This window comes from Eschrichtius robustus, chromosome 11, assembly GCF_028021215.1.
Source record: "Eschrichtius robustus isolate mEscRob2 chromosome 11, mEscRob2.pri, whole genome shotgun sequence".
In the NCBI taxonomy this organism is placed as follows: Eukaryota; Metazoa; Chordata; class Mammalia; order Artiodactyla; family Eschrichtiidae; genus Eschrichtius; species Eschrichtius robustus.
In genome coordinates, this window is record NC_090834.1 from 14561848 (window position 1) to 14586112 (window position 24265).

Consider the following 24265-nt stretch of genomic DNA (forward strand, 5'->3'; position numbering starts at 1 on the left):
AGGTAGATTCTCAGAACCCAAAATCTCCTCTAAAGCTACAAACTCTGTTTCCTATCTGACTTTTAGGCTATAAAGATAGGATCTTATGTGGTAATGCTTTCTATTTTTCAAAGCACTGTTATCTGCATTATCACATTTGATCCTTGTGTTGTTATCCCCATGTTATAGGCGAGGAAACTGAGGTCCAGCAAGGTCAATGGACTTTCTGCATAAGTGAGACTTAGGTAAGGCCACCTTAAACAGTTTGACCCTGATTTTCCAGATGGAGGATTTTGTTGATTAGAATACAGGTAAGAAATCTCTTACTGGGCTCTAGAGCCCGCAAACCACAACTACTGAGCCTGCGCACCACAACTACTGAAGTCTGCACACCTAGAGCCCGTGCTCCGCAACAAGAGAAGCCACCGCAATAAGAAGCCTGTGCACCGCAACGAAGAGTAGCCCCCGCTCGCCACAACTAGAGAAAGCCCGTGCCCAGCAACGAATACCCAATGCAGCCAGAAAGAAAGAAAGAAAGAAAGACAAAACAGCAAACATCAAACAGACAAATTATTAAAAAAAGAGTCTCTTAGGTAATCATTTTTTATACATTAAAACGGCCACCATACGTGCTGGACTTCCAGGAGAGCCGGGTAGCGTACTATGATGTTAATACACAAAGAAGACCTTTCCTCCTAGCAGATTCTGAGGTGGAATTACTCCAAGACGTTAGGGGTGCAGGGATCGTGACTGAGACCAGCCACAGTAGTAGGTAGGAATCCAAGGCTTGTTGAATTGTAACTCCTTGGAGTTAAGGTTCTTCTGTTTTGTTAAGAAAATTACAGGGCATTGTGCAGACAGTGAATTCTTTCCCAGGAGCTGGTGGATGCAGTGAAATTAGTACCACAGAGATAATATAGATGTTTTAAAAGTACTTTTGCCCATGCACAACCCAATTCTCATTCTATCCATGCTATCCTGCCTAAAAAAGTAAAAAAATAGAAAAAAAAATCTCACTGTGGACCTTTCATGTGGCTTCTTTGTGTCATAGAACTTGGTGAATGCCTTAACTGAGTTTAAAAAATTTCCTTGTATTTGTGTATCTCTTTTCTTACATGTCGAGAACATTCTTTATATATTTAAAGGTAGTCATTTTAATTTAGTTGGAGAGATAGGTAAAAATTTCAGGCTGAGTATCTTGTAATCTTTTGTTTATGTGAAACTCTCAGGTTGTAGATTGTCTAGGGGTGTCATCTCAAGGCTATCCTGGAATTGTTTGCTTTTTTTCTCTTTAAAAGCAACTTTCATCTAATCTTCCCTTATAGCCAGTCTGAGGCAGCCCGCAAGTGACTCTCCAAACACCACTCTGTTTTGTTTCATCATAGCAGTTACCAGCATCCACTGTTTCTTATTCTTTCATTTGCTGCTTTTTCCCCTCTCCATCTCCCCTCCATGTGCAAGCTGCTCATGAGCCGGGACCTTGTCTTCCTTGCTCCATGCTGCAGCCCAGTGCCTCAGACAGAGGCTGACTCACAGAAGAACTCACCATTGATTTGTTAAATTAATGAACTTCTCTTGACACTATTTTCTGACTCTTTTTTTTTTCTTTTAAGGTTGAAAAATTGAGAGCAGCATGTTTTACCCACTGAAACTCATCCTGATGCCAGTGTTACTCAGTAAGTAGAAGCCAAGGGACCAAGGAGGGTATTTGATTTCTTGTAAGTCTCATGCATGTTCAGAAGCCAGTTTTATATATTTTCATTTCCCCTTGCTTTGTTGAAAATGGAAACCCCAACCTGGAACTTCATAGTTTTGTTGAAACAGCCGTTTTGCTGCAACAGCTGTTTTAGAAGCCAGGTAGGAGACTCTTTCTTGGAAAGCTGAATATTCCTCTGTTGCTATTAGAAACAGAATGCCTTTGGGTCCTGACTGGGTGTTTTAGGACCTTCTTATGGGATACGAAGAAAGTTTCTCGCTGGTATTCCTGCACTTTAAATTGTTATCTTTAAAAGCACAGCTAGTCTCAGATTAGGAAATGAAATCACCAGAGGGAGTCCCAGAATCCCTGTAATTGTTTTCATGCTTTAGCTACGCTAGTCTTCTTGCAGTTCCTCAAATGCACTGAGCTCTTTCCCAATTTTGGATGGTTTCTTTTGCCTGGAACCTTCTCTCCCCACCTCACCCTAGCAAGCCTGCCTAAGCCTTCCTTATCCTTCCGGTTTCTCCTTAAGCTCCACTTTTAAAAAGCCTGCTCTGGCTGACTCATCAGACCAGGTTGGAGTCTCCTGCTCCTACAGTGCTCAGGGCTGCTTCTTCTTGCTAATCCCATCTCTTTCTAACTTTTTCATCCTTTTGTCCCCTTGTCTTCTCTTTATCCCATGGATATAGCTCTGTTGGAAGAATAAATTAATTAGATGCTTTGCTCTCACAGCTTTTTATTTTTTTCTCTTTTAAAAATACTTTAAAAAATTATTTGGTTGCTCTGGGTCTTAGTTGCCGCAGGCGGGCTCCTTAGTTGTGGCATGTGAACTCTTAGTTGTGGCATGCATGTGGGATCTGGTTCCCTGACCAGCGATTGAACCCGGGCCCCCTGCATTGGGAGCGTGGAGTCCTAACCACTGTGCCACCAGGGAAGTCCCTATTTTTTTGTCTTTTTAAAGTATGTTTAAGCATGGTTGATTTACAATGTTGTGTTAATTTCTGCTGTACAGCAAAGAGATTCAGTTATACATATACATACATTCTTTTTTATATTCCATTATGGTTTATCACAGGATATTGACTACAGTTCCCTGTAATATGCAGTAGGACCTTGTTGTTTATCTATTCTATTTTTCTCTTTACTATTAGTTTTTTAAACTTTGCATGGTGACCTACACACTGACTCAGCAAAGTGCACAAAAGAATTGTCTTTGCTCTAATTCCAGGCAACATAGCATGTGCACAAACATGCAGTCAGACAGACACACACACATGAAACTGGTATGTATTAGAGAATTTTTTTCCCCATGGAATCAGGGTTATAAAAATCTCAGAGGCTATTTAGACATTTCCTGGGTGAAGCAGCCTGCAGGTTTTTGCCCTTCCATCCAGAGACTTAACAATCCAACCCCATGTGGAGTGGCCTGGTGACATCAGGGGGTATTGTACTTCTTGGTGGAGAGGTTTTCCTCCTCTGTAGAAAGTCTCAATTTCTTCAGCCATTTCTGTACAAAGGTTACCCATCAGGTATAAGTTTCTCTTTGCTTTGGTTGCTGCTCTTGCTTTCTAGCAAACTCATTTAATTCTACAGACAGTGCTCTTCATATTACATTAAATAAGCTTCTTACACCTTTAACCACACTTAAAGTTGCTCAGTTCTTCCTTACAGGAAAATTCCAGGTCACTTTTGTGGGTACTTTTGATTTCTTTCAAAAAATAATTCCCTCCAGAGGGTGGAGAGTTCATGTTTTCTTTCACGTCTTCCCCACTGCGTGTTGCCTGCTGTGGGCAGGAAGTTAACACTCTTCACTCGGGGCAACAGCTTGGATGGAGAGGTTGGCACATTTTCTGTTTATTCCCAAATTCGTTCACTTGGCTCTTCTTTGATAGGAACTGGCCAGCATCTAAACGTGTCTTTCTTGCTATGGTTATCTCTTTGCATAGAGCATGTCTTGTGAAAACAGAAATATCCATGTAATGGTTTTCTCTTTAGAAATGGTTTTTTCTTTAAGGGAAAAGAGAAATTACTTGAGCAATGGACAGATAGTGGAGGGGTACCGCATGGGCTAACCCTAGAGACTGGAAAGCCAGGGCTGAGGGCAGAGCTGGAGGAGGGAGGTGTGGAGAAGGCAAACACAAAGGAAATTCAAGGGAAGAGCTGTGCTCTGTACTGGCCTAATTACAAGAACCTACACTACAGCCAGAGTCAGCCAGCAAATTCAGAGATAAGCTTTTGTAAAGGAATTAAAGAAGGAGAAAAGCAGAGGGAAGCAAAAATACCTGTGAACTGGCTTTTCAGTTAGGGAATGGGTGGGAAACTAGGAGCCAGAGACATCCCATTTCCTGTTTATGGGTGTCTAAATTCATGACCTGAAAGGAGAGACTTCAGGGTCTCTCTTCATTTTTCTTCTTGTTTTGTTTTTGTTTTTGTTTTGTTTTGTTTTTCTGGCCACGCCACACGGCTTTCAGGATCTTAGTTCCTCGACCAGGGATTGAACCTGCTCCCTCGGCAGTGAAAGTGCAGAGTCCTAACCACTGGACCACCAGGGAATTCCCTCTCTTCTTTCTTTAGAAAGGAGATTGCAGGGATGAATTCTAGAAAAGGGGAAGGGACTGGCTAGGAGCACAGGACCAGTTAGCATCTATAGAACATGAAGATTGTAGAACCCCTCTGACTTGAGCTACGTGGGGGGAACTACAGGGTATTTCTCTTACCCTTGGGAATGCCGTGCTGGTTTGAATGAAGGGCCTCTGAATACTTTGTCCATGTTGGGTCATCTGGGGTGGAAAGGTGCATATACTTGGAGATTAATACTAATTTTTATTGTTGAGTGTATTTGTCTGAATGATGCCTCCTCTTGCCTTTTTGACTTCTGTAGGTTACTCCTTGGGCCTGAATGACTTGATTGTTTCCTCCGTGGAGCTAACAGTCCACGTGGGTGATTCAGCCCTGTTGGGATGTATTTTCCAGAGCACAGAAGAGAAACTTGTGACCAAGGTAGACTGGATATTCTCATCAGGAGAGCACTTCAAGGTAAGAAGGAGGAAACACTGCTGTGTATTAAAAGCCCCTGGCCAGTGGTGTCAGAATGTGGGGAGAGGGAGAATCAGGTCATCCAGTGCCATGAGATGGGGCTGCAGGAGCTTGGGCTCTGGAGCTTACCAGAACTGAGCCTCCTCCTAGTCTGGCCTCTTGGCTGTGTAATCAGCTAGGTAAATTACTCAAACTCTCTGACATTCAACTTCCCCATCTGTGAAGGTGAAGGTGATTATAATAATGGTAATGCTTACTTTTCAGGACCTTGAGAAGCTAATGGGAGACATGCACATAAAGTTCTTTAGTTCCTTTCCTCTATTTCTCCCATTTGTAGAGTAGCATAGGTGGGTGGGTGGGTGGGAAGAGTGAAAACGCATTGGTCTAGACAAAAAGAGTTACGGCCTAGGCACAGGAACGGTGTCACAGTAATATTTTCTTTGGGGAAGGGGCAGATTCTTTCAGCACTCCACTGACACATTTATGGGCTGGGGAATCATCTCTTTCTCCTTCATGGCTGCTTAAAGTGTTGGCATTAGCAGATTCAGCATGGCTGAGTGAAGGCCTTTTATGCGAGCTCTTTGGATTAGGAAACAGTGTATTAAGCCTCATCTGAGATTCTGTGGAGATACTTGTATGTCAGGATCATTTGCGAAATATGTCCTAAGTAATATATTGTGAACAATAAAGTCCCGATGTTTGCAAATGAAATATTGCTTTTGTAGCTCAGAGCATGTTATCCCCATAATGCTACTGTCACTCAAATTTTTATTACTATTTTTTGTTATAAGAGGGAAATACCCATGGTCTAAGTGAAAATAAGAATTCCCCATGGCTCCCCCTCCCAGTCTGTAAACAATTCCCTGTTGAGGACTCCTTCTCATGCCTTATGACAAGCTGCCTGGAGGAGGGCAGAAAGGACAGCGGTAACAGCCAACATGCTGGGGATTCTCACAACAGCCAGTCTGTGGGATTACATTTGGATGCCATCGAATGTGGGGGCCATGGCAGAACACAGGGTGAAGATGGGAGATGCTTTTCAAAAGTTGTGAGTTTGAATCCTCAGAGTGATCTTCAGAGTGGATGTTACATTTTACCTTAAACTGTAAGAAATGGAAATGTGTTGACCCTGTTTCTCCAATTGTCTTTGTATAAAATGAGCCACAGAGCCTTGTGCAAGTTAGCGTATTGCCTGGCACATGATGATGGTGATGATGATGATGATGATGATGATGATGATGATGATGTTGATGATGTTGATGATGATGATGATGATGTTGATGATGATGATGATGATGATGATGATGATGATGGTGATGATGATGGTGATGATGATGGTGATGATGATGATGATGATGTTGATGATGATGAATTGGGTACCAAGCACTTTTTGATCACAGTGGTGATGATGACTATGCTGCCTCCACAGAACAGGGGCTTTTGAATCCAGACTCCTGGGTCTGGTGCCATGGACTTTAGATTTTCTCTGACGTTGTACTGCCCTCCAGGATGATTACGTGCTCTTCTATTATGCCAACATCAGTGTGCCTGTGGGGCGTTTCCAGAATCGTGTGCGCTTGGTGGGGGACATCTTACACCATGACGGTTCTCTCCTGCTGCAAAATGTGGAAGAGGCTGACCAGGGAAACTATACCTGTGAAATCCGCTTCAAAATGGAGAGCCTGGTGTTCAAAAAAGCAGTGGTCCTGCATGTACTACCAGAGGAACCCAAAGGTACATAAATGCTTACTCAGAGAAGGGCGAAGGGGCAAGAGATTTGGTGTGCAGTGAGGGAAGCGAACTGATTTTGTTGAGCAAATGCCAGCCATTGTGCTATGTACTTACCACGGAGTGAGTCCTCAATAAAATAAAAATAATGATGATCATTATTTTATTATTACTTTAACATGTTTCAACCTCATGAAAATGCTGTGAAGGAAGTACTGTATTCTCCTTTTCATTTTACAGATGAGTTAACTGAGGCTTAGAGAGATTAAGTGACTTGCCTAAGGACATATATTTATTAAATGGCATATCCAGTACTTGGACCCTGGTACCTCTGTCAAAAAAGTCCATGTTTTTTTCACTATACCCTGATGCTTCCCATCAGTTATCCACGTTGATGTTGTGTCCATGTTTTGTAGGTAACTATGTTAGGTGTTCTGGGGGATATTAAAGAAATGAGCAGATCTCTCTAACTTCCTAGGACCTCATGTTCCCATTTATAAATGGCTTCAGTAGATTGTTGGTTTTAAAAAACATGTTCTATAGAACACTCAAGGTCCAAGGAACCTGGTGGGCCACACAAAGGGTGAGAACAGGGCAGGGGATTGATAGAGGATCTAGTTGGGCAGGATCTCAGGCTTCCACCTCCACTACAACCAAAGTCCTTTTCCTTTTTCCTGTTGTATTCATTGGGCTGCCAGATAAGATTTTGTTTGAAGAAAGAATTCTGCTGCTTTAAAAAGTTTGAAAACCACAGAATTAGATACATTCTTTAAAAGTGTGAGATAGAAGGAACTGTCTTTGGCCTCAGGAGAGCTTGCTGTTTAGTGAGTGTACTAGAATCTGGACGCCCCTCTCCCTGCCAGCTAGTTTAGGTCCATTCTTTCAATGAGCTCCTTTGGAACACCCTGTCCTCCTCTCTGGTGATATTCAACACACCTGTTCAGTTGTGTCTCCCCTGCTCACCTGGATCTGTATTCTTGGTCCCATGACCAGCCCTAGACACAATGCCTGGCATAGAGTAAGCATTCAGTAAACATTTGTCATATGAGGGAAATTCTTAAATTAGCATCCCTCACTTGAATCTGACTTCTAAAAAATGGAATGGTAGAAGGAATTGTAGAAGGTGGCCTCTGGCCTCTCTCCTAATTTTTCCTACTTTTTTTCAATTGCATTTTTCTTTTGATTTTAAATCTATGGCTCTCCAGGAAGAAGAAATGAACCAACTGCCTGTGTCCCACAAGGATTATCTTTGAGTTCCCCCTTTCTACTTTGTTCTCTGATGCTGGGCCTGAGGACTACAAGCATGTCCTACAAAATGAGTGCCTATTCCTGCTTAGAAGAGACACAGAGGGAAGGAGCCCAAAGGAGGCAGTTTTAAGAACTGAGTCCATGGGAGCAGGCTAGAGCAATTTTAGGGGTAGTCAGATATTTCCCAGTAGCCAGTGGAGCAACTTGTATTTACTTTTCCTTTCCAGCCAGCGTGGGAATAGCTCTAACTCCTGACCATTTGCCTGGTGGCTATCTCCTTCCAAGTGAAAACTAATCTAGATTTCCTCCACAAAGTTTACCCTTCAGTTTGTAATTTTCCTGTGTTTCTACTACTTCAACTCTTTTATTCATAGTTCTTATTTTAAACACTATAGACAATTTTCTTTTTTCTTTCTTTCCTTTTCTTTCTTTCTTCCTTTCTTTCTTTCTTTCTTTCTTTCTTTCTTTCTTTCTTTCTTTCTTTCTTTCTTAGGAATTTGCTTCCATTTTATTCTGTGAAAGGATTTTAAGGCATCTGAATGTGTGTGTTCACAGATTATATAATTATACTGTATAGATATATTATATAATAGTTAATGAAAAGTATAAAGACAACAAAAAGTAATTTTTATTCAAACTTGGGCATATAATTTCAGTCAGATGATCTTCATTTTTAAGATTCAAAATTGAATTAAAGTTTTCATATCAGATGAATTGCTTGAACAATGTTTTGAGTTTGGTTTAACATTTTGGAAAATATGTTGTTCAAGAAGAGAAAATATTCTTATTGAAGGGATTCGTGCACATGGTAGGTAGTATAGTATGTGAGGTTTAGGTGGCTTCTGGATCCCTAACTTCATTACTCTATTATTTTTATTCTATTCTAATCTCTTCTCAATTTATAAGGGTCTATGATTCTAGAAGGGAGGCAATATAATGAAATAATTAAAAGCCCATGTTTTGGAATCACACCTAACAGTGCTTTAAATCCTAATTTAGAGAAACTTCTTAATATTTGGAAAACAAAATTTCAGTGGTATAGACAATTTTCTTACAAATAAAAATAATATTAACTTCCCGTACTTTTGCTCTAGAATCAGCCATCCTTCCACTTAATGTGAGGTGGTAACAGTAAAGGGAGTGAGAAAGCCTGGGCTTTGTTTTCACTCAGGCCTGGGTTTGAGTGCTGGCTCTGCCTTTTACTGGCCATGAAGCTATGGGCTCTTTCACTTCCTTCCTCTGTGAAATGGGAGAGTAATAGTGCATATCTCAAAATATTGTAATGACTAGGTGATATCCTAGGTGTCTAGCGCATGCCTGGTGTGTTGAAGGAACTCAGAATGTTCAGTTCTTATTATTGCATTTAAAAAATAGGGTTCAATTCTTAATATACTCATGGATTTAGAGGGTGTTTCCTTCCCTACTGGTATTCTTTGGAGTGAATTTTTATTACTTCCAAAATAATTCCCTCCATAGAGTTTTGAGTTCATAATATTTTCTTTTACTTTCCTCCCATTGTGCGTCTTTCCTCTTGGGTGGGAAGTTAATGTTCTCCAGGGACACAATTTGGATGAAGAGGTTAGCTGATGTACTGTGTTCCTTAATGAGCTCCGCTTAATGCTCTTTTGAAGGAACTCTGTCCAGTTAAGATGTAGGCTTGTGTCTCCCTTAAATATCATCCTGCCTTTCTTTTCTTAATTGACTTTGTGGTCGATTTATATAGAGCACTATTGAAAAATCAGAAGCATCTTTCTAATTGTTTTCTTTTTCAGGGACTTCTTGAAATGACTAAAGCAGTAAACATATGATGGGGTCAGCTGCTTATACAAATAAGCAGGAGGCAGAGACTATGTGTTGGAAAGCCAGGAGCAGGGGAAGGGGGAGCAGATGAGGAAGTGGGGGCAGGGATTAAAACAGAAAGAAAAGCCAAGAGGAAAACTGTCTGTTGTCTTGGCCTAATTAGCAAGCAGTCCTGTGACCTGTACTCTAGCCAGAATTGTCCTAAGCAAGTCCTAAGACAACTTGTAGAAGAATAAAAGAAGTTGAAGAGAGTTACCCATGATTCAGTTTTTCAGCTAGGAGAGCCAGTGGGTTATTTATAAGAATGAGGGTTATATAACTTTCCACTTCCTGTTTATGTTAAGCAGATGTGGGTATCTAAGTTGGTGAACAGAAAGTGGGGGGCTTCAAGGTTTTCTGTACTTTCTTTATTACAAGCTTGAAGTGGAGTTGGGGCTTGTGGGAGAAGTTGTACAAAAGGAGAAGGAGAAAGGAATGAAAGAGAACCAGAAAGTGTTTACTGAAGTCAGTGGGACCCCTCAGACTTGATGTATGTCAGTAGCTAGAGGGTATTGTCTTATCCTTGGGGTATTGTGTTGATTTGAGTGAGAGGCCTCTGAGTACTTTGACCACACAGAATAATCTGGATCATCTGTGGAGGGAAAGCGTGCAGTATTTGGTGGTGACATTGATTTTACTGTTGAGGATCTTTGGCTAAATATTATCTCTTCTAGAAGTTCTTTGGCTTCTATAGATTATACCTTGAGTTTGACTTGATTTACCATTTTATCCCCAGAGCTCATGGCTCATGTGGGTGATTCGACTCAGATGGGATGTGTTTTCCACAGCACAGAAGAGAAACACATGACCAGGGTAGACTGGATGTTCTCATCAGGAGAGCACGCCAAGGTAAGGAGGAGAAACCCTCACTGTGTATAAGAAGCCCCTGGCCGATGCTGTCAGGACAGAGCGGGGAGATCAAGAACCCAGGCACCAGGTGCCATGTGGTGGTGTTGTGAGGGCTTGGGCTTTGGAGCTTGGCAAAGCTGGGCCTCTCAGCTCAGCCACTTGGCTGGGCAATTTCAGATTCCAGTTGGGAAAAATGACTCTAACGAAGATGATGAAGAAGAAGAAGTAGATGCTGCTACTGCTCAGCTTTTCAGGTTGTCAAGACGCATACAGGAGACAGCTGGTGTAAAGCATTTGTACATGACTTGGCCACTGCATTTTAGTTTAATTCCTCTTCTCCCTTCCCCTTTTTGTAGAGTCCATGGGATAGCAAGGGGGATGATTTTGGTGGCCTAGCCAGGAAAGCAATGGGCTAGGCATAAGCACAATTGCATTCTTATTCTTTTTTAAAAATTAAAAACAATGTTTTTAATTTTTATTTTTAATTAATTTTTATTGGAGTATAGTTGCTTTACAATGTTGTGTTAGTTTCTACTGTAGAGCAAAGTGAATCAGCTATATGTATACATATATCCCCTTTTTTGGGATTTCCTTCCCATTTAGGTCACTACAGAGCATTGAGTAGAGTTCCTGTGCTATACAGTAGGTTCTCATTAGTTATCTATTTTATGCATAGTATCAATAGTGTATATATGTCAATCCCAATCTCCCAGTTCATCCCATCCCCCCTTCCCCCTTGGTATCCATGTGTTTGTTCTCTACATCTGTGTCTCTATTTCTGCTTTGCAAATAACATCATCTATACCATTTTGCATTCTTATTCTTTTTTTTTTTTTAAATTATTTATTTATTTTTGGCTGTGCTGGGTCTTCGTTGCTGTGCGCGGGCTTTCTCTAGTTGCAGCGAGTGGGGGCTACTCTCTTTGTTGTGGTGCACAGGCTTCTCATTACGGTGGCTTCTCTTGTTGCCGAGCACGGGCTCTAGACGCATGGGCTTCAGTAGTTGTGGCTCGTGGGCTCAGTAGTTGTGGCTCGCGGGCTCTAGAGCACAGGCTCAGTAGTTGTGGTGCACGGGCTTAGTTGCTCCGCGGCATGTGGGATCTTCCCGGACCAGGGCTCGAACCCGTGTCCTCTGCAATGGCAGGCGGATTCTTAACCACTGCACTACCAGGGAAGCCCTCTTATTCTTATTTGGGTTATTTTTATGAGTTTTCTTCTGTGCCCCATTGCCCCATTTATGTGATGGAGGGAATTTTCTTTGTCTTCACGGATGCTTTGAATGTTGGGGTTAGTAGGTCCTGGGGGCGAGGGTGAGGAGTACTTCATGGGAACTCTGAAGTAGTAAACAGCAAGTTAGTTCATTAGACCAGTAGATGTCAACTATGGCATGGTGATGTCCTGATGGGTCAAGGTGTATTGTAAGAGACATCTCAGGTAACTTATTGTTAATAAAAGTTAAGGTACAAAGTTTAGAAAAGATTTAACTTTTATAAATGAAGACATATTCCAGGTCATCCCTACAAAAAGTCATTTATACTCACTTGATTCCTATATGCTGTCTGAGTGGGTCAGAAATGGTGGCATCCAGATGTAGAGAACAAACGTATGGACACCAAGGGGGGAAAGTGGTGGGGGGGTGGTGGTGGGATGAATTGGGAGATTGGAATTGACATGTATACACTAATATGTATAAAATACATAACTAATAAGAACGTGCCGTATAAAAAATAAATAAAATAAAATTCAAAAATTCAAAAAAAAAAAAAAAAAAAAGAAAAAAGAAATGGTGGCATCATGGTGGGGTCTGGGGAATTACATGTAGTTCCAGATTCACCTCTGGGAACTTGTCATGCATTTATATGTCATCCACCAATTGAGACACTGCAGAAAATAGGATGAGAGTTGACATTTGGGGTTGTGAATTTGAATCACAAGAGACAAACCAGGTCTTTTCATTCATGTTTCTGTCTGTATACCCATTTCGTTTTCTTAAAAGCTTTTAAAAAATAATATTTATATAACTTTATAAAAAATTCCAACACATTTATTTAACAAGTATTTTTAAAGCATCTGCTATGCAGTGAATACTCAAAGCTCCTGCCCTGATGGGGAACTTACAATCAAGATGGAGGGATAGAACCTAGGGGCAAGACAGGAATAAAGATGCAGACATAGAGAATGGACTTGAGGACACGGGGAGGGGGAAGGGTAAGCTGGGACAAAGTGAGAGAGTGGCATGGACATATTTACACTACCAAATGTAAAATAGCTAGCTAGTGGGAAGCAGCCACATAGCACAGGGAGATCAGCTTGGTGCTTTGTGACCACCTAGAGGAGTGGGATAGGGAGGGTGGGAGGGAGACGCAAGAGGGAGGAGATATGGGGATATATGTATATGTATAGCTGATTCACTTTGTTATGAAGCAGAAACTAACACACCATTGTAAAGCAATTATGATCCAATAAAGATGTTAAAAAAAAAGATGGAGGATATACATAGTAAAACAATGAAGAAATAAATACACAATATGTCAGGTAATAGTAAGAGCTATGGAGAACAAGAAAGCAGGATTTTGTGGTTGTTATTTTATGTAGGTGGTCAAGGAGACCTCATCAAAAAGGTAACATTTGAGCAGAGGTCTCAAGGAAGTGAAGGAGGCAACCGTGCATCTGTCTAGGGGGAAAGAGTGTTCCAGGCAACGGGAGCAGCAAGTGCAAAGGCCCTGAGGCCAGTACTCAAGGAGCAGCAAGGAGACTGGTGTGGTTGGAGTGAAGTGACCCAAGTAGGTGAGGAAAAAGCCGGTAGAAGATGAAATCAGAGAGGAGATGGGGGTGGGGCAGCTCATGGAGGACTTTGTACTTTTAGGAGAAATGGAGGGCTATTAGAGGGTTTTGAGCAGAGGAGTGATATGATTTAACTTATATTTCTAAAGGTTCATCTGCTGAGAATAGACTGTAGTGGGGAGTATAGAGGGATACAAGTTGAGAAGCTCTTGTAGGAATCCAGGTTAGAGATGGTGGCTTGGACCAGACTGTGGAAGAGGTGAGAAGTGGCTAGATTTGGGATGTATTTCGAGGGTAGAGGATTTGTTGTGGGATTAGATGTGAGTTGTTCAAGAAATAGTGGAGTTAAGGATGACTCCAAGATTCTTAACCAGAGCTTAAGGAAGAAGACGTTGCCATTTACCAAAATGGGATGGATAAGAAGGAACTGGTTTGGGGGAGAGTTTTGGAGTTCAGTTTTAGACATGTTTCAGGTGCCTATTGGAAATCCAACTGGATATGTCATAAAAAGTAAAGGTGTACTTTTACTTTTTTTACTGGAGAAGTGCAAAAAACTGAAAGTCCCTCATTCCCACTTTCCTCATCCCTCTCTTGAGATGGAAGAGTTGTTTGTGGTTTGGTGGCGTCCTGCACAACTATGTGCCCGCAGACACGTGTGTCCATGGATCTGTGTTACTAATACCTTCTGATAATACCTTTACTGTTTCCACACACAGAGCCTGTGAGTCCTGAGAGCTCCCCTCTCAACCTTCCCGGCGCCCCTCTACCCCAGCCCTTCAATCTCATACGTTTTGCCTTTCCCTTCTAGGAGGAGATTGTGTTGCGCTATTACCCCAAACTCAAGGCACCCATGGGATACCCTCAGAACTGGGGCCGCTTCCAGAACCGTGTAAACCTTGTGGGGGACACTTCCCGCAACGATGGCTCCATTATGCTCCACAGAGTGAAGGAGTCTGATGGAGGAAGCTACACCTGCAGTATCCACCTGGGGAACCTGACAGTCAGGAAAACCACTGTGCTGCACGTGATCCTGAAAGAGCCTCGAAGTATCTAACATTTGGCTGGAGAGGGAGGAGGGACCTCATAGCTGGTTGGCAGGGCCAGGACTAGGGTGAGGCTGGAGAGGCTTCTAGGGCGCAAAATTTAAGGAGGCATCACTCTCAGGTGCTGTACTTGCCTGACCCTGATAAGCCCAGCACTTATCAAGCACTTGTACCCTGTACTTGCATGACCTTGAGAGTGATACCTCCTTAAATTTGGTGCCCTATGCACCTTACTTGCCTCACCCTAGTTCTTCCCTGCTGGTAGGTCAAGGGAAAAAAAAGCTAATATTGAGTGAACACCACCCCTCTGCCAGACCTCACTCATCATTAGTGTAATACACTAAGTTAAATGTACAGGAGCTCAGGGATGGATTGGAGTTGTTTTGACTTGGCTTCAAGGGAGATGCTCTATGCTCTGTAGTGGAAAGGAAGATGATCCCGAGCTGGTGAGAGACAGCAAAGAACAGAGAGAAAACAGGAAGGGGCCAGAACCAAAAATAGAGGGGTTTTCTGATCAAAGATTCTGTAGTCTGGCGAAACACTGTGTATTAAGGCCACTGGTGTGTAGGAGAGTAAAGACTCAATTGTGTTGACTGATAGAGGTTGATAAGTGAGGAGTTAAAGTTAAACCATAACCCAGTTAGCAGTCAGGATGTGGCCTGTGGACTTTGCCTTTTGCTAGGGCCCCAGGGGTTGGCTGTGGTTGGTTGGGGGCAGGGATAGAGGTGAGGGTGCAACACACCCCAGTACCTCTGGCCAGAGACTTAAGTCTATGGAGGCACCTTCTTGCCAATAGCAAAGAATCCCAGCTGGAGAGGGAAGCAAGACAGATGGCTTTCTTCATTCTCAGAAGTCTTAGCTCCACTTCACAGAGAAAATAGAAGCCATTAGCGGGAGCTCATTCAAATTTGGAGCCCTCCCCACTCACAAACGGACCTACATCTGCTCCCATCCTCATCCCTGCCCTGCCATCCTGAGCTCCCTTCCACCCAGGGCTTATCTGAGCCCCTGTGCTCAGGTGGTGCTCTCTCTTCCTTCTCAACATCCTCACAACATGGCTCTTTAAGCTCGTACTTTCCAAGGGCTTCTACCACTCAGCACAAACATACACTCCACTCTTCCTCTTACCTGTGTCCTTGTCTCCTTTAGCTCTCATCCTATATCTTTATTTTTCTTGAAACAGCTTTATTGAGATACAATTCACATACCTTACAATTTACCCATTTAAAGTGTACACCTTGATGGTTTTAATATATTCTGAGTTGTGCAACCTTCCCCACAATATATTATGTATTTCTTTCTTTACACAGCCAGAGAGCTTGCTAAAGGGCTGGACATGGTGTCTCCTATCTCATCTCCCATTAATTGATAGCACACTGCATTCAGGCTTCTGCTTCTACCTCTACTCTAGCGTAGATCACCGATGGTACTCTAATGGCATATCCTCGACCTTCTCTACCTCAGTAGTATTGAACACCATGTTGTATATACATTCAATATATTCTATGTTAGATACAACTTTATCTGTCTGCCTATCTATCATCTATCTATCTATCTATCTATCTATCTATCTATCTATCTATCTATTTATTTATCTATCATCTATCTATCTATCTATCTATCTATCTATCTATCTATCTATCTATCTATCTATCTATGTCTATGTATTATATGAGCTCCACCCAAATATTCCACAAATACTCAAATACAACATATCCAAACCTACCCCTCTCCCCTCTCCCCAGCCCATCTCTTCAACCTCAGTTAATGCCACCACCATCTACACAGTTATCCAACTGGATGCCTGGGAGTTGTACTTGATTCTTCCCTTTCCCATGACCCCCAATCTAACAAGTCAACAGGTCCTGTCATTTCTACTACTGACTTTAAAAAAATATATCTTTATTGGAGTATAATTGCTTTACAATGTTGTGTTAGTTTCTGCTGTACAACAACTTGAATCAGCTATGTGTATACATATATCCGCATATACCCTCCCTCTTGCTTCTCCCTCCCACCCTCCCTAGCCCACCCCTCTAGGTGGTCACAAAGCACCGAGCTGATCTCCCTGTGCTATGCGGCTGCTTCCCACTAACCATCCATTTTACATTTGGTAGTGCTTATATGTTGCTGCTACTCCCTCACTTCATCCCAGCTTTCCCTTCCTCTGCTGTGTCTTCAAATCTGTTCCCTATGTCTGCGTCTTTATTTCTGCCCTGCTGCTAGGTTCATCATACCGTTTTTTTAGATTCCATATATGTGCATTAGCAACCCATATTTGCTTTTCTCCTTCTGACTTACTTCACTCTGTATGACAGACTCTAGGTCCATCCACCTCATTACAGATAATTCAGTTTTGTTCCTTTTTATGGCTGTCTACTACTGACTGGATCTGCCTTCTTTCCCATCTGTCACCACCACCTTATTCTGGCTGTCTCAACTCTGTCTTGGACTGTAGGCCTCTAAAAAGTCTCTGCTTTCATTCTCAGTCACTACCCCTCATTCTTCATGCAGCTCTGAGTGCCGTCTTTCTCAGTCACAAATCTCAACTGCTTATAATCTCTCGATGTCTTCTCCATTGCCTACAGAAAAAAAGCCAATCTCCTCATTGAGATAATAAAGGTCCTTCATGACTTAGATCCTATTATTTATCCAGCCTCATTCCCCACCACACCCGACAAACACAACCTTTGAACCAGACCCATGGAACTCTTGCTAGTTTCTAAAAACACCATCCTGTCACCTAAAAGCACCTAAGAGCTCCAGACCTTTGGTATAAGGTCCCTACCATCCTTCCCCATATTGTTTGCCAAAAATACCTTGATGTTTCCTTTAAGACTCAGCTTAAACTTTAAAACGTTTGCTGACAAATTCTCAGGTTCTGCTCCCCATAGAATTGGGTACCCTTTTCTCTATGCTGCTCTGTACTCTATATGGACTGCTCTCAAAGCATCTATAAGCAGTCTGTGGTTTTCTGTTTACATCGTCTCTCTCCTTGAAGGCAGGGACCATGCACTATTTGTCTTTGTATCTTCTGTGCCTAGTGATATCTGGCACCTAGGAGGTGTTTGATGTGTATGTTCAGAGTGAACTGAGGAGATGAGTGAAGGGTGCCATAAGGGTGGAAGTGCTTTACTTTGTATCATGACTATGGGGTTGAGTGTTGTAGCCTAGAGCAGGCTCTAACACGTCTGTTATTTCTGTCATTTGGTAAACCACATTTTAAGACAGAATTATTAATGTGAAAGGAAACTCTACTGTAGGTGAGGTGATATTCTCTTTTCCCACCGACCTTAATCTACATTTTAAGGGTAAGCAAGGGGAGGGTCAGCGGACTTTTGTCCTCAATCTAATGGGGACAGCTGGAGTCCTAGTGTTTCAACATGGAGTGGAGTCTGACCTTCTCCTCCCACTTCTGACGTGGCTGTTGCTACTTGGTCTAGAACTGGTGAGGCTCCCAGCTCTTTTCTGGAATACTGAGGCCCTGTCATTACTTTTCTCCTTTTCCCAAGCATTGGTGACCCCAGTAACCCTCAGACCTGAGATCCTGGGCGGTAATCAGCTGGTGATCATTGTGGGGATCATCTGTGCCACCATCCTACTGCTTCCTGTTCTGATATTGATTGTGAAGAGGACCTATGGGAATAAGAGGTACAGGGCTGCTCCCATCTCTTGGGCTGGGGGGCTGGAGATGCCTCTAGCCTGAAGTGGAAGAGAGTGATAAGGCTCTAAGTGTGCCATTTTCACAGAAGGGGGTGTTTTAAACCAGAATCATCTGTGGTTACCACATTAGACATCATCGTATAGTGACCCCACCCCCTTTGCTCACTGTTATCCTGAAAGGACTTGCACATTCCCACACCATCCTCATTTTACAAAAATTACAAAGACTTACAAATGTTGGTCCAAGTAGAGCACAATTAAGAGTATAAATCTTATGCCAGAGCCATAATGGTGTTATTCAATGCCTGAGAGAAACGATTTTTGAATTATCCACAGTATGTATACACTTCGTAGAGAAGCTCAGATTTTGAAGGTTGCCAGTGGCTTTATCTAAAGGACCACATTTTAATTATGAGAAGCTACTTTTGAATGAATGGCCTCAGGTCCTAAATTATTTATTGTTGAAATGCATTTTTAAAGGCTTGAAATTCTCCCAGTACCTCAGAAATACACCGATGCTCTGGCACAGGCACTAGTGTTTCACTGGCTGTTCGCAGGTTCATATCCTTCCGTTTATCCAACTATTGATGAACTTTGTTGCTAGGGCAAATTGACTCTCTTTTTGAAATAGTGTCAATGGGCAAGAACCCCCATTAAGACTGAGTAGTGCTGACTTTTGGGACTCCTTTCCACATGGGACGTGTATTGTACAGAAACTGCTGCTGCCTGCTAGGTTTGCACTTGACACCCCAGGGGCTCTCTGACTTGGTTTTGAACTTGAAGGTCTTTGCTTTGGGCATGTGGACAGCACTGAACAGAGAGTTAGACAACCTGGCTCCCCTGCCAGCTCACTTCCCCGCTCTGGGCCTCAGTTTCCCTCAAAGTGAAAAGCAGCACCCCCATGTCTGTCTACTAGTTTATTCTAAAGAAATAGTCAGACGGATGTGCTGAGACTTGTGCATAAACATGGTTGCTGTAGCAAAGATTACAATTAAAAACTGAAATCATTCTCAGTGCCTGTCAGAAAGGTAATGATTCAATGAATCGGTATTCCATTCAATGAAATACCACATGGCTCTGTATGTAATCATGCAGAAAGATGTCCGAGGAGTAGTATTATACAATATATAGTATGATCTCATTTTAATAAAAAAGCATATTATGTAATTCTCTCTTCAGCAGCATATATACTAAATATATTTTGTGTGAGTATACTTACACTTGCATTGAGAGAGGTTTGGAAGGATAATTCTAAAATATTAATAGTGCTATTTGGGGTAAAAGAAAAGGTGGGTCCTAGGAGGGTAGGGGGTTTACTGGAATTCAACTTCAGACTGTCTACATTTCTGTATTATTTGAGTTATTTTACAATCAGAGCATACAACTTTATAATCAGAAAATGCGATTAAAATATTTCTACTCTCAGACAAAAAAATATACATTCCTTTCTAGCTTTAACCCTGGTTGTTGTTGTTGTTATTTTTCTTTTTTAGCTCCACCTTAGGCCAAAATAGGAACAAAAGGAAGCCTATTTAGTGACAAATGCAGAAGGCAGATGGTCAAGTGATCAAAGGCCAAGGGCAGGGGAGGGGCCAGAGCTCCCAGCCCTGGGTGTCTGAGGGGATAATTCTGCTTGGCCTCCTCCCTGGAAGAAAGAAGCCGGGAGCCTTTGAACTGGTGTCTCGCTGAGCTTCTACTGCTCCCTGCTGGTTCAGCTCCATCTCCTTAGTCCTCGGAAATGATAAAATCGAATCCCATGGCCCCTCTTTATTAATTCACTTAAAATTGTTATGGACAGAAAATTGTTAGGGTGACAATAGAGAGGGTGAAGCTGTCGTTCAGCCTAAACTATCTCCAGATGCCTTTCCGCTCTCCGTGAAAGAGATGCATCTCTCAGATTTCAAGCGGAGCTGGGTAGCGTGGGCTGTAGGTGTCTGGGAGTAGTTCCTAACCTGGGGTCTCTCTCTTCATAAAACTCTGTGTGGTCTCATGTTGTCACCCTTGAATATACGGTGCTGGCTGGGTAATTCCACATGCTTTTCATGCCTTTGCAGTTCAGTAACTTCCACGACCTTGGTCAAAAGCCTGGAGAACACAAAGAAGGCAAATCCAGAGGTAAGAGAAGAACTCTGCCATTTTGCTGCTGTGCTCGGTGAGGGCAAGGTGAAGACTGCTCCAGGATCCAGGTGGTGTCATTATCGTTCCCCTGTGAACTGTGTCTCAGTCCTCGTTATGTCTCGGTGCATCCAGTGCCTGGCGCAGAGCAGCGGCTCAGGAAATCTCCATCACTGCAATGAGTCCCTGGGAGAGTGAGTGGCGTGGGGCGGACAGGGCCAGTCCAGCAGCCCAGTACATCCTTGGAGGGCCCTGGGAAAGTCCCAGTTCAAGCCCAGCTCTGCCACCTCCCTGAGCCTCAGTTTTCTCATCAGTAAAACGAGTTTAAGGACAAACATATTTGCCCCGTTGCAAGGTTCAAATAACATGATGATAGGCAAGTGCTTTGTAATCTATGAGGCACTGTATCAATATAAAGGATGATTATGATCCATTCCAGAGTTAAGTGAAGGAGTTAGTTGTTCAGATTAAATATTCGGGGACCTTTGGAAAGAGAGGATCAAGAACTTTTTCTACCATATTATTTTGTGATAAATAATTGCTACTAGGGACTGAGAAATGGATTAGTTTCCTTGAACTCTTTTTTTTCCCCTTTTGTTCTTTCTTTTCTTCCCTCCTCCTTCCCTTCTTCCCCCTCCCTCCCTCCTTTCTTTCCCCCTTCCTTCCTTCTTCCCTCCCTCCCTCCCTCTCTCTCTCTCTCTCTCTCTCTCTCTCTCTCTTTCTTTCCTTTGAAAAACTCCTCTTATAATATTTGCCTTTTCATCTTTTGGGCTGTTTGTGACCCAAGAGTAGGATTTTCTCACAACATAGTGCAGGGGACTCCAGAAGTCCAAGACTTTGTCAATGGATGCTATCACTTCTCCAAATAGTGACAGGAATGGGAATCACAAAGTACCTCTGACCTCACAGATGTGAAGTTCAGTGAGGGCTGTTCCTGGCATATAAACCCTCTGGAAGAGACGATGACAATTAGCTGCTGATGAATGCCGTCCTGCCGTGACTCTAATTAGGAGGAAATAATCACAAAGTACAAATAATTTGGCAAGATAAGAATTTTCTGCTGCTACCTCAATGCCCATCCAAACAAAGATGTTTGATTTTTTTTTTTTTTTTTTGTCCACGCCATGCAGCACGTGGGATCTTAGTTCCCTGACCAGGGAGCAAACCCATGCCCCCTGCATTAGGAGCGTGGAGTCTTAACCACTGGACTGCCAGTGAAGTCCCAGATGTTTGACTTTTGAACCAAAGAATTTGTTCTTAAGATAGTGTTCTTTGCTGATGAGCTACTTTTCTTAATTTCCAGGAAGTCTGAGGACTGGATTATCGTGACCTATGATAATTCTCTAGCTCTTAGTAACCCTCTGACCTACTGATTTTGGTGGTTGATGCCCTGGAGAACCCCTGTCCCCTTGAAGAGTGGTAGATAGCCTTTTCTCTGGCATGTAAGACTTGTTGAGTTTTAGGGATATTTACATGATTTTCTCCCCTCTAGAAACATATCTACTCCTCAATAACCATGCAAGAGGTGATTGATGAAGAAGAACCAAGTGGGAAGTCAGAGGCCACCTACATGACCATGGTGAGAAATATTCTGGGTCCAGCCAAGCCAGGTATCTGGAGGCAGGAAAAGGAGCTGGGAAGGATATGGCAAACTCATGGGGAATGCACATTGCTAGGTCCCCTGGGGAGGCCACTCTGCTGAGGGCAGAGATTTTTCTAGGTAGTAGGAAAGGGTGAGAAGCTGAAGCTCTGCTGGATAGAAAAGTAATATCAAACTTGTCCTTATACCCAATTTCGAGTATTATGAGTATCTCTAGGGCTGGAGAGGATTGATCTTAGAGGTAAAAGGAAGTGCCTTCATGAAGGTAGGCAAGATCTCTGCCTCATCAGTACAATACTGGTTTAACACAGCATAGTAAAGAGGCGGCTGTAAGATCCTTGCACAAGCATCGTGTCACAAGGGATTGTTTTCCTTCCTTTCAAAATGTCCCTTCCAACTCTTAGATTTTTAAATTCTGTGACTTATTATACCTTGACATAATCTAATTGCCAGCAAGGCTGCATGCTGAATTTCATGTAATAATACAGAGTCTGATTCCTACTTTCTCTTTGCTCAACTCTCCAGGGAAGTCCAGCACCTAGAAAAGACACTGGCTGTGTAGTGAGTAGGGGTAAGGACAAAAGGACTGAGCTGGCGAGGGATATGATGCTATTTGTAGACGAATGATAGGCACCCCAGCCATGGAGGGAGCAGTGTTCTGCTGGGTTCAGGAAGGCTGGCCTCCTCTGTTTATAGGATGATGGCTTGTGTTTGTTCCTGTCACACCAGCGCTAAGGACACATGACTTCCAGATGATTACAGCAGAGAAAGGTTCTGCCAGGGGAGTGTGAGATCAGAGCCCTGGCCTGGCTCCACCAAGGGAAACATAAGCTCCCCTCTGAAGTTGAATATAGTCATTCCCCTCCCCCCCCATCCTTCTCCTGTTATTGCCATGTGATGCTACAGTGACTGCCAGAACCTCACCTTAGAGACCTGCTGATACAGCTGCACAGTGGCTGCTGCTGAGTGTGTCAGCCGCCTGGGTGGTACTGTTTGCAGATAGTCTGTGGGGCAGAGATGATGGAGGAGGGAAAGCCAGCTTCAAAGCCAGCTTCCCCATGTTCACTGCCAGGTGCTTGTGATTTAAACTTTGCAGAAAACGGCACCCCTGTCCCCTTGAAACGGTTTCAATAAAGTGAGTGTGATGCGAGGCCAAGGCCACAAACTCAAAGCCCTTCAGGGGTTGTCAAATTATTTTAAAGCACTATATACCAAATTAAACAAGCCCGTGGGTGAATTCTGGCCTGCGTACCACTTGTTTGAGACCTCAGGTAGGGAGGTGTTATCTGAAAGAGAGCAGGGTAATAAAGAACCTTTGCTTCTTGATTAAATTTACTTAAATGAAGGGGGCACCACGCCGTGTCCCCTTTCTGAGGCTGTATAGCACAATGGTTAAGATCACAAGCTTTGGAGTTGGACACACCAGGGTCCAAATCTTTACCCTGACTTAGAAGCTAGCTCAATCTTAGGCAGGTAATTTAGCTTCTCTGAACCTCAGTTTCCTAATCCTTAATGGGAATAATAAAACCTATCTCTCGGGTGGTGAGGGTCAAATGAGACAGTGCATGTGAAATTCAGAATGGGCCAGACAGATGGAAAGAGCTCAATAAATGGTAACTATTATGATTGAAATGCTTCTGAAATATGTGCTTTGTTTCTCTCTCCCCACAGCACCCAGTTTGGCCTTCTCTGAGGTCAGCACCAACTAGCCCATCTGACAAAAAGTCAGATGGGGGAATGCCAAGAACAGAGCAAGCCTTTTGAAAAGAAGGGGGAGTTCCCTTTGCCCTTGGCCGCGGTAGAGACTCTCTTTTCCTTGTGTCCTGAGTCCATATACCAGTTATGTCAGACCCCCTGCCCTCCCAGTCCTCCTCCGGCCTCATTGCTTAGGCAAAGGGCTGAAGATGGAGGGCTTGAAGCTTGGCAGAGAGATGGGACAGCTCTGGAGGAACAGGCCCTTATTAGGGGGAGCATGGACTTGGTCCCTCTGGAGTGGGACACTGGCCCTGGGGACCCTGACTGAGCTGCCACGGGCCTCAAGCATCCCATCAGGTCAGACCCTCTGCTTGGACGGTGCTCTTTGTGGATGGTTACAGGGAAGAATCACAGAGATAAAAACCAACCCAAATGATTTCTTTGGCCAATTATCCCTAAATAAATGCAGTGTGTGGAAATCATCCTGTGTTTCTACCCTGGCTGAGGGGCAAGTGGAGTCTTGGTGAGGAATCTATGGTGTGGAACTCCTGAAACAATTGAAGTGACTGGAGGAAAGCCCTGCTGTGACTTACACATTGGGGACTGGTTTGAGGCCTGGGAAAGTTTTGAGGAGGTGATGGGGTTGGAAGTGGGGTATGAATACAGCTCTTTGATTTAACGCAGTGCTTCTTGATTCTGGCTGGGTATCAGAGTGGCTGGTGGTTCTTTGCTGGGCTCCACCAGATTTGTTCTGGTTTGGAATTCATGGGTGGAGCTGGGGCACTTGCCTTTTTCAAAATTGACACTCATGCGTCGCCAAAGTGGACAGCCACTGATTTAACTCTTGGTCTGAAATGTGAGGCTCCCTTACCTTTGGGTTACTATTGTAAGATTTAATAAGGTTAGTTTTTAAAATCCTTTGGTTCTGAACTCTTATTTCTAGTGTGGGCCCAGCTCGGATCTCCTCGTCTTTATTCCCACAGGGCCT

General features: G+C 43.1%; 1 protein-coding gene across 1 annotated transcript; it reads left to right on the top strand.

Annotated features, from left to right (window-relative positions):
* The first annotated feature begins 1612 nt into the window (after window positions 1-1612).
* JAML (junction adhesion molecule like) lies at window positions 1613-23745 on the top strand. The gene is made up of 9 exons (XM_068555379.1): window positions 1613-1655; window positions 4560-4714; window positions 6223-6448; window positions 10266-10378; window positions 13970-14207; window positions 17717-17855; window positions 19922-20030; window positions 21475-21561; window positions 23254-23745. The coding sequence occupies exons 1-9, from the start codon at window positions 1613-1615 to the stop codon at window positions 23344-23346; spliced, it is 1203 nt and encodes a 400-aa protein (XP_068411480.1). The 3' UTR covers window positions 23347-23745.
* Window positions 23746-24265: the final 520 nt, after the last annotated feature.